The 9,251-nt window shown below is 49.4% G+C and overlaps 1 protein-coding gene across 2 annotated transcripts in view; it reads left to right on the forward strand.

Annotated features, from left to right (window-relative positions):
• ASCC1 (activating signal cointegrator 1 complex subunit 1) overlaps positions 1–7,787 on the forward strand; it is a 39,900-nt gene extending 32,113 nt beyond the window's left edge. Inside the window, exons 9-10 of one of the 2 annotated variants that reach the window (XM_009325790.1) lie at positions 6,201–6,342; positions 7,578–7,787. In XM_009325790.1, coding sequence (XP_009324065.1) covers positions 6,201–6,317 — 117 coding nt within the window. In that variant the 3' untranslated portion in view covers positions 6,318–6,342; positions 7,578–7,787. Of the gene's footprint in view, positions 1–6,200; positions 7,001–7,577 lie in introns of those variants that run through there. The other variant, XM_009325789.1, reaches the window with a different exon arrangement.
• Positions 7,788–9,251: the final 1,464 nt, after the last annotated feature.

Consider the following 9,251-nt stretch of genomic DNA (forward strand, 5'->3'; position numbering starts at 1 on the left):
CTGGAGCTGTGAGCCTCTTCCTTCCCGCATCTCAGAAGTTGCTAATTTCTGTGCTCGTTCCAGATACGGAAAACGGGACCCCCCCCTCAGCTCCCTGCCGAGGACAGACGGGTTTCTTAGGCTGATTGGTCACAGGCTAATGACATTACATGCCTCTGCTCTCCTGCAGCACTGATTCACCAGGGACAGTTTTGTACTGTTAATCTATAATACCCCTACCCTAAGGCACTGCTTTCTGTGGCTGGAGTTCACAACAAAGCGAGCTCCCCGCAGACTGGGGGGATATGTGTGTGTGTGCGTATGCATTTTATCCTGTGATAATGCTGCTCTTTGGTGGTAGTTTTTAATTGCAAGGCATTGCAGTGAATCGTCGTTCCCTCGGCATTTCTGAGCACCAAGGCCCTCGGCAGAGCTGCTTGGACTTTTTATTAATTCAAGATGGGTCCTTTTTGGCTGACTACCATAGACGACGTAAGGCTTTAAAAACTGATCAATAATCCTGATGGTAGCAGCAAAATCCAGGCCAGGCGGTGTGAGTGCAAGCCAGAGATTACGTGAAGGAAGTTTTAAATACCTCTTACTCCCTTCCCTTGTCTGGACTTACTTTGTCCTCCTGCTGCCCAGTGCCTGTCCAGGCGAATCCATTAATATTTCTCATGCTTGTTGAGCCTGTGACAGGTGATTTAAAAGCACCAGTTTGTGTTGGCATCTCCGCTTTTCATAACCGGAGCTAAAACGCGTCGCTGCTGTCCTTACGTGGATTAGCGCCATGATTTATTACTGTTGTTTCCAGATTTGAACACAAAGGTGCTGTCTCATTCTGGGAGGAGGGTTGTCTGTGGGAAGCGAGCCCCCGAGGATGGCTGCTTGACAAATACCTGCGCTTGGGAACACAGCATCATTTAGATACACGTTTTAACTGCTTCATCGAGGAATCGTCGTCCTTTGCATTTGTTTCTGCAGTGCTTCGGTAAAACCTACTTTACAGGTTTAGGCAAAAGGGGAAAAAACGCGGAAAAGAGACATCCTGGTTTTGATCTGTTGCTCTGCCTTTGATAAGGAGGTTGTTGTGGTTTGGGGGCTGAAGTTTGTACTAGCATTTTTGGCTCAGGTTTGCAAGGAGCGAGCGTTTGATGTGTGATTCTTTCTCTCGCAAAACAAGTCTTCAGCCTCTGTCTTCCTTCAGAAAATGATTATCGCACCCCAAGGGAGCCCTGCTGTGTAATTTGTGGGTAATAGAGGGGAACGGACCTTGGAGGAGGAAGGGTTTCCAACATCTGAACGGAATTGTCTTAAATGAGAGAAATTGGGGTGTTAGAAATGACAGGCGTGCTGCTGGCTTTTCCTGGCTCAGAATAAGTGACTTTGGGAAAGAAATGGAGAAAAGCTTGCTTTCTGGGAGCTACCGCAGGGCTGCCTACCTTTCATTGTTACCTGCGCAGTTGTGTCCTTGGACCCAGACCCCCGGAAGGGAGAGGGAGAAGGAGGAGCGCTTGCACACGTGGGCCTACGGTAGTTTGCAGGCTAACATGTAAAATATGGGTATCCATGGACCAGTACACTCCCTCTCTCAGGGACTCATGGCTTTTGGGGAAGGCAGCGCAGCTGCGGTCTCTGCCATTCCCTGCAGGTCCTGGGATGCTGCTCCCGGGCGGATGCTGTGCCGCTCTCTAGGCACCTGCTACCTCCCCGTAGGAGATGCCGTGTCCTAGGCATCCTCACTGAGCGGTTTCTGAGCCTTTGGCTGTGGTTTGAAAGGTAGGGCACATCTCTGGCATGTTTGCTTAGAGGTGCTGGGTCTGGGGTTAAAAGTTAACAATGCTCTTTCCTTATTCGGTTCTAATTTAATTTGGGAAGGCAGCAGGGAGACAGAGGGCACTTAGTCTGGTAAGTGCTATTCCCTTGATGGGAGTTAGTAGCTTGCATGACGTGCGTGGTGTTGACTTCATAAGCTGACCTTTACTTCCATCAGGTTCATTTTCATTTATAATATTAAAAAAAAAAAAAAATCCTATCCCCCAACCTCTTATTTATTCTTTAGGTAGCGAGGATATAAATCCTTCAGCATGTTTGGATTTATAGAATTACTGTGTTTTTGCTGAGCCTCATGTCCCACTCCAATCAAATGACAAAGCTTTCGGTAACCGTGCGGGTGATTGCGTTTTTCCTCCCCCCGCCTCCCTCCTAGCTGCTCCTGATCCGCACCTCCTTGTGCTCCCTGCAGCCTTTTTGGGGAAAGGTGGGCCCTTGGCACCCACAGGAAGGGACAGGAGGGGGACTAGGCAAGTCTTAGGGTTATGAGCATTTGCTCGTGAAGTGTAACAACCTCCAGGTATCTTCTTTCCTGGCCCAGAATAAAAAATGCTAAAATGCTTTTATAGGAGGCATTTCATCAGCTGTGCTACAGGCCTCCTCTGAAACCGGAGCATTTCCGTGGTGGCTGGGGAGAGGAGGGAGGTATAAATATCTTTCTCAGCTCTGCTTGGCTTCTCCCCAAGATAAATAGAAGGGAAAGTTGAAAGTAGAGGCTTGGCCTTCTGAAATCTCTTCCTGAGCCCCCGGGGACCTGAGCACAGGATGCTTTTGTGACGGGAAGCCAGCTCCCAGTGTTTCAGGGGTCTCAGAGGATGATGTTTGAGGGGCCTCCCTCCCCACTGCCCGAGGCAGATCTCGGCCATACGGTGGCTCGGCTGTGATCCCCATGCCTGGCGTCCAGTGGCTTCTGTCGTGGGAAGCCTCAGGGAGCAAAGAAGCATCGGTGAGAAGCCGGCTTGAAACAAGAGCAGAAAAAAATGTCTGTGGTTGTCCTCTAAATCTTGTAGCATGTTTACTCTCAGAAAGTACAGCTACATTACCAAAAATCAATAGTTCTAGCAGTGTTCTCCCTGGGAAACACACACGCTCGGACACACGAGAGATGGTAGGTCTTAAAAAAGCCAAGGGAATACAAAATGCTTTGGTACAAGGGTTTTGCTTCACTTTTAGCAGTGCACGAATGGAGGGCCCTTGACCTGGGCAGTGTCTTCTGGGACTTTCTGATTGTCTTTCTCGTCCGATGTGCCTGAGGCTGTGCGAGGCAAGAGGGGCTGGGGGGAGGGTTTGTCTCATTAACTAATTTTTTGCTTTGGAGTACATGTGTTTTGTAAGAAAAACAGGCTGTGGTGTGCAGAAATAATATAAACAAGTGTTTGAAAGACTCTTCCTTTGGCTGTTTTGCGTAAAGGTTTGACTTCCAGGGCTGCTGCTGGGACCGGCGCATCCCAGCGTTTCATTTGTTTTCTTCATGTTTGCAAAGACTTAGTTCTACAGAAATAAATGCATCTTGTCCCCCTTCTCTTTTAAAGAAATCCTTTTCACATCCTAGTATCTCCATGCTTACCAGTGCACGTACCGCTCCCTCCGTTAGGAATGGAGAGAAATTATTTCCATTTTTCCTGGGTGGAGAGTTCTCTGTGAAGGAAAGGAGTGTCGATATGAACGACCATTTTGACAGAGATGGGTGTTAAGGTTTGGGGTGAGTGGGCACGCTGGTGACAAGCACTGCAGCAAGCCCTGGAGAGCTGGAAATCATCCTTCCTTCTCAGATCAGTCAAAACAAAAAGAGAAAGGAGACCAACCCCTTTTTACTACCATCTCTTATTAATGAGACATTTTATCCTAAGTCCTCTAACATGAACTACGCAGGCTTTTGGGAACATAATTAATCTTTAATTGTATAAATCTTTAATTATATAAAAAGGACTTTGTATGGCTGTGGTCATTTCTCTTCTCTCTTTTCCTCCTCTCCCTGTTTGAGATGCTCCCTTAGCACAACTTTTCAACAGGGTGCCCCCCTTTACGGCAGTGGCCACATGGAGCCACAGCGTCCCTTGAAGCCAGGCTGCTGCGGCGGGGCCTCTTGCTGGGACGGGAGCCTGCATGACCCCTGTGGCGAGGTGCCTGGCTCTTGCCGAGTATGCGCTCGGAAGAACTGGCAGCAAGTTGGGGCTTAATATGAGTCTGAGTGATTAGCAACAAACTGCTTTGGGCCCTGTGCAAAGTAAGTCCTTGTGCCAGGGTCTTAAGGGACAAGCGTCACCCTAAAGGCAGGATGAGCTGCAGGGAGGTGCAGGTGAGCCGGAGGCTGCCCGCCACCTCTCCTAGGCAGGCACGCTGTGACTAAATGGTCTGGCACAGAGAAACCCAGTTCTTCGCGGCATTTGTGCTAACCCAGATGCTTTTTGCAGAAGCAGCTTGAGGATTGACTGCCCGTGCTGCCACGCAGGCAGGTCCGGGGAGGAGGAGGTGGTCCCTGGCAGGTGGGCTGCTGGCAGCAAGAACTCTGCAGCACGTCTGACTGCAGCTGCAGCCGTTTCAAACCGAAGCAGGGGCTTAGCAGTCGCTGAGAGCTGGCTCGGCACACATAAATACCCCTTCTCTTCAGAGATGCTGTTCTGACTGTCGTGTGTTGATGGGGAATTGCTGGCCTCAGCCAAATCCTGAGTGGAGAGTTGTCTGAGTGAGCTGGCAGTCTGGACCAGGGGCTGGATTCATCATGGTGCCTCGGTGGTGCTCCCTGGCCAAAGCGCTGCTTGCTCTGCCCTGAAGATGGGCAGGGAAACACTTTCCTTAAGGCACATTTCCATTGTGGAGGAGTGACAGCGAAACCGGGAATTGTCCTGAAAGCAACCTATCTGGTGCCCTTGCAAGAAGGGGTATTTGCAAAGTGGAAATCTCTCCCTTGGGAGAACCAACAAAAGAGCAGTCCTGCCCAAATCGGTGCCAGGCAGAGCCATATGCCTTTTTGGAGGAGGAGAAGTGCAGCCTTTCAGATGCAATTAGGTATTTGGGGTTTCCATCATTCGCTGTGTGGAGGAGTTGATGCACTATTGGCTCTAGGAGGATGTGTTGTAATTAATGCATCGGCTTTTGCTGGCCATTAGCGTTTGTGCTTTCTGTAATGGCAGGAAGGGGTGTGCGACTGTCTTGAGCCTGCGACTGTCTTGAGCCAACACCTGCAGGGACAGATAGAAAATTCAATAGGAGACAGATGGAATGGACATCTCGGAGATCTTCATGGTGGGGAGATGTCACTGCTCAGGCCCTGAGTGACTCACAGTGCTCCCGTTAAGCGGAGTTTTGAAATTAGCATCTCCACTGACGGGCTTTTCCAAAGGCACAACTGATGTTTCCAGGTAGGGCAATTTCCTGCGTCTTAATGGAACGGGAGGAGCACTTTACGCTTGGACTCGATGCCTTTCCAGCAATATTGCTGAACTTCCCCATAAGAAATTCTGATGTCATTTTTTTGGTCTGCTTCATAGATTGGATTAATCAGCAGAGACATGCCCTCTGGGTCCCAGAGTTGGCTTGCTTTCATTAATTTGCACTCAAATCTTTGCCGAACAAAGAAGGATTTGTTGAACAAAGCGGGGTCAGTGCTGGGATGAAGAGCCTTGCGCCTCTAGCCTGCTAGTTTGAATTAGGACTGAGCCATAACTCTTAAGTCGTACGTCCTGTGGCTTGGATTGGTAAAAATGTCCTGGCCTCAATCCTTGCTCCTGCGGAGCTTGTGACCTCAAGAGCCACCAGCCTGAGGTGGTGGCCCTCGGGGTGGTGAATAGCCTCCCCAAGCTCCCTAAATGAGAGACAGTCAGAAAGCAAGGTAGGGAAGGTTTGAGCAACTGCTGCTGTAGATAAAAAGAGGTGTTCATTTCATACCATTTGCTTTAAAGGCTAAGTGCAGTCTCTAAGGGGAAAAATAATTTAAAGAGTAGTTTCATTAAAGGCAAAACAAGTCTATGAGTAGAGGCTTTTTGCAGGGCCTGCTCTTGCGAGAGATCGGTGGACCAGCTGCAGGCTGCATTCTCTAGGTGCCCCTCTGTTGTGCGTTAACCCGGCAGGCAGCTAAACAACACTAGGACAGAAAAGGAAGGGGAATAATAATAATAATGATAAAAGAATATACAAAACAAGTGATGCACAATGCAGTGCTCACCACCCACCGACCAACTCCCAGCCAGTTCCTGAGCAGCGGTCACCACCCCCTGGCCAACTACCCCCAGTTTATATACTGAGCATGACGTCACATGGTATGGAATACCCCATATTATATATATATATGGCACTATACCAGCACTATACCAGCTACTAGGAAGAAAATTAACTCTATCCCAGCTGAAACCAGGACACCCTCAAATGGTTTTTGTCTTCTCTTTCAGCTCTTCGAGAACTTCTACTTTGGAGAGGTGCAGCTGGACTCGGTGCGTCTTTCCCAGAGGTTCTCCTCAGATGCCTCTGGCTACTACGCAACGTCTGGGCAGCTGACCTTCTCCTGAAGTGGCAACGCAGCTGCTGCAGCAGGTCCGCTCGTCAGTCAAATGTGTTTTTATAGGACACAAATTTTGAACAGGAACCCAGGAACTCCAGGTGGGGATGCGTCATGACTCCTCGAAAGCACATTGCAGCTGGGAACCATGGCATTTCCCACAGCTTTTCTTACATGTATTGCCTGCCCTCCCTTCGGAGGGAACCGGAGTCCTTCCGCCTCCTTTCCCTATTGGTAACCAAAATGTCACAAAGTTACCTGTTTGATATCTGTAGCCTGTTTTCCAAGAAAACAACTAGAAAAACGGGTGCAGGTGGCTTTTGGGAAATCACCGATGTTTAAGCGTGTCTTTATTTCAGAAGAAGGAAGTTTGTTCTTAAAGAAAGTATTTAAAATCCAAGAGAGCTCCCCGGAGCATGATTTAACGATACTGAGGTCAGGCATTGCTTGGATCTCCAGCAGCGTGCCTGTGTGATGTACATCTCCAAATAAATTAATTCCCTTCAAAAGCAAAGTGTTTATCTCCTGTTGCATTGATAGTTTCTGTAATTAAACTTCCAGCACACAACTATGTTAATAAGAAAGCATTTATGGTAAGAGCTCTTTCCAGTGACCGTTTCGGAGCATGTCAAAATACATATGCCTTGTAGGTGGATTCTCCATTAAAAGAAGAGCAAAACTCTTTGATACCATTGTGAATCCTTCAGAGATCTGAAGACGACTGTTTTTTCTTGTAAATCTCCCGGTTCGGTAAGAATAGCAACACAGGCTTCCAACTCGCCCAAGGATGAACACTGAAAAATGGACGTTGCTGGCATTTAGTTGTTTTGCAACAAACCGGTGGTGGCAGCAGCTGCTGCCGCTGCCCATTCCTAGTTGCTGCCATGAATGTGGAATTGCGCTGTCATCGAGGCAGAGGGCGTGTTAGCCAGGGACAGGGCTGCTCCAGCAGCACCCGCTTGTACTAGTGATCATTTTTAAGAGGTTTTCATCCCGTTTCCTCCCTCCCAAAGTGAGCTGGCTGTGCGGCTGTGCTCTGACTGCATGCACAAACCGCGGTGGGAGGCGGTCAGGATTCGGGGTGGCTTTCCTTTTTTCCCCAAATGCGTTGCCGGTTGTATTTCCAAGACCAAATTGCCCATCTCTGCTTGCAAGCCCGCCTGCCAGGAAATCAAATCATCTGTGGTTTTGCCGGTTGCCCTTTACCCTGGAGTCTGCGCTCGTACCCAATTACAACTGTTGGGCTTTTTGTCTCTGCTTTTCCTTGCAGACGAACGCCTTTGTGCTCTCCGAGCGGAGGAGGAAGGGCTGCCTTCGAAACAGTTCACCCGGCGAGCAGAGCACCGGCGTGCTCGCTAGCAGGGAGGTGCTGAGAGCACTTAGCACCGGTTGCTGTCATCTTTCCGCCAGCCTGAAGAGGTACTTGGCAAATCTCATCAGCTGCCCAAAGAACAGCCCTGGGAGCTGCTCAGGCAGCTGCCAGCCGTGCTGCCTGCCGCAGGAAGGGGAGATGCACCTCGGAAAGCTTCTGCCTGCTGGGTTTTTAACAACTCTCACCAAGAAGCTGAGCGCTACAGGACATGGGGTGTTGTTCGCGCTCTAGTTTTCCTTAATAGGGCATTGGTGGCATTTCTATCACACCTGCTTTCCTCCGTTGTCACTTAATACTGGCGATTCTGATTTCTTCTTCACTGAGGTGGACTGACAGTCTTCCCACCTCCCTAACACAGGAGCAGCTTTGACCTTGCAAACAGCATCTCGGCATGGAGGCAAACAGCTTTTCTACAAAGAAGGGCTGATCCGAGGATACCTCTCCACTTCCCACTAACGTAGACATGTTTTAATGACAGTTATTTCTGTGACTGTTTGGAAGTTGGTTGAATTTTGGCGGTAAGCGCCTTATTCCGCTGCTCTAGCCTGGCACAGCTAAATTCATTTTACACCTCCATCCCTGGGCAGAATTAAGGGTTCTGGTCTGTTCCTCTCATGCGTGGCATCGTAGGTTAGGCTGTGATCCAGCAAACCATTGTGCGTGTACTTAAATTTACACCTTGCTTGATCCCCTTGCATAACGTTAAGCACGCACGTGAGTGTGGTGGAGTGGCAGCTCCGCTTTGCCGCTTTTGAAACGAAAATGCTTATTACATAAATGAGAGGGGCAGAGTTGGATGTTGTATCCCCTTACGCTTACACAAGGGAGCTACTCGCGTAAATAAAACACACCAACTGCTTTTCGGGGGGGGGCGGGGTGGAAGAAAATGTACTGCGATGGCCTGTTTGTGGGGGGGGGGGCGGGGTGGAAGAAAATGTACTGCGATGGATTTACCAAGGGGTTTCCCTTTTCTATCATTGTTCATAAATATAATGAGAACACCTTCATACTGAGCACGATAAAACTGTGTTTTATGCATGGTCCTGCACCGACGAATTGAAATCCCGTTAGACCAGGCAGTGATACAGGTTTGCAAGATACAGCCTAATACTTTAGAACTTGCCTAAAACTTGTTAAAACTGAAATCTGCGGCTCTGTTTCTTTCCCCCATCTAGGCTGCGCTGGAGGCTGGCCGCCCCGCTCGCAGGTGCCCGCGTCCTTATTGCACGGAGGAAGAAGAAAGTTGTTCCGTGCCGTCGTTTTTGCTCGGCAGCAAGCCTCGCTGGAGCCCAGGTCGGGAGTGCGGCTCGTCGTTAACCGTAAAGTTGAAAATAACCCCGTTTTCTTAAACGCAGCGCCTGGAAGCTGTATTTCCCAGTTGCAGCAGCCTCGCTTAGGGTCAGCATTGCTCCTTCAGGGACAACGTGTGCACCTGCTATGGGCTGTAGCTGCTGCTTTTCCTGTAAGGAAACGCAGCGCTGTGTTTTCTCTCCATCCCGAGCATCCTCGCAGGGAGAATAAAGGCCGTGTGTGTGCTGGGAGCTCCCCGGCTGCAGCTGCGAAGGAGCAGCG

The sequence above is a fragment of the Pygoscelis adeliae genome, unplaced genomic scaffold, assembly GCF_000699105.1.
Source record: "Pygoscelis adeliae isolate BGI_AS28 unplaced genomic scaffold, ASM69910v1 Scaffold4, whole genome shotgun sequence".
NCBI lineage: Eukaryota > Metazoa > Chordata > Aves > Sphenisciformes > Spheniscidae > Pygoscelis > Pygoscelis adeliae.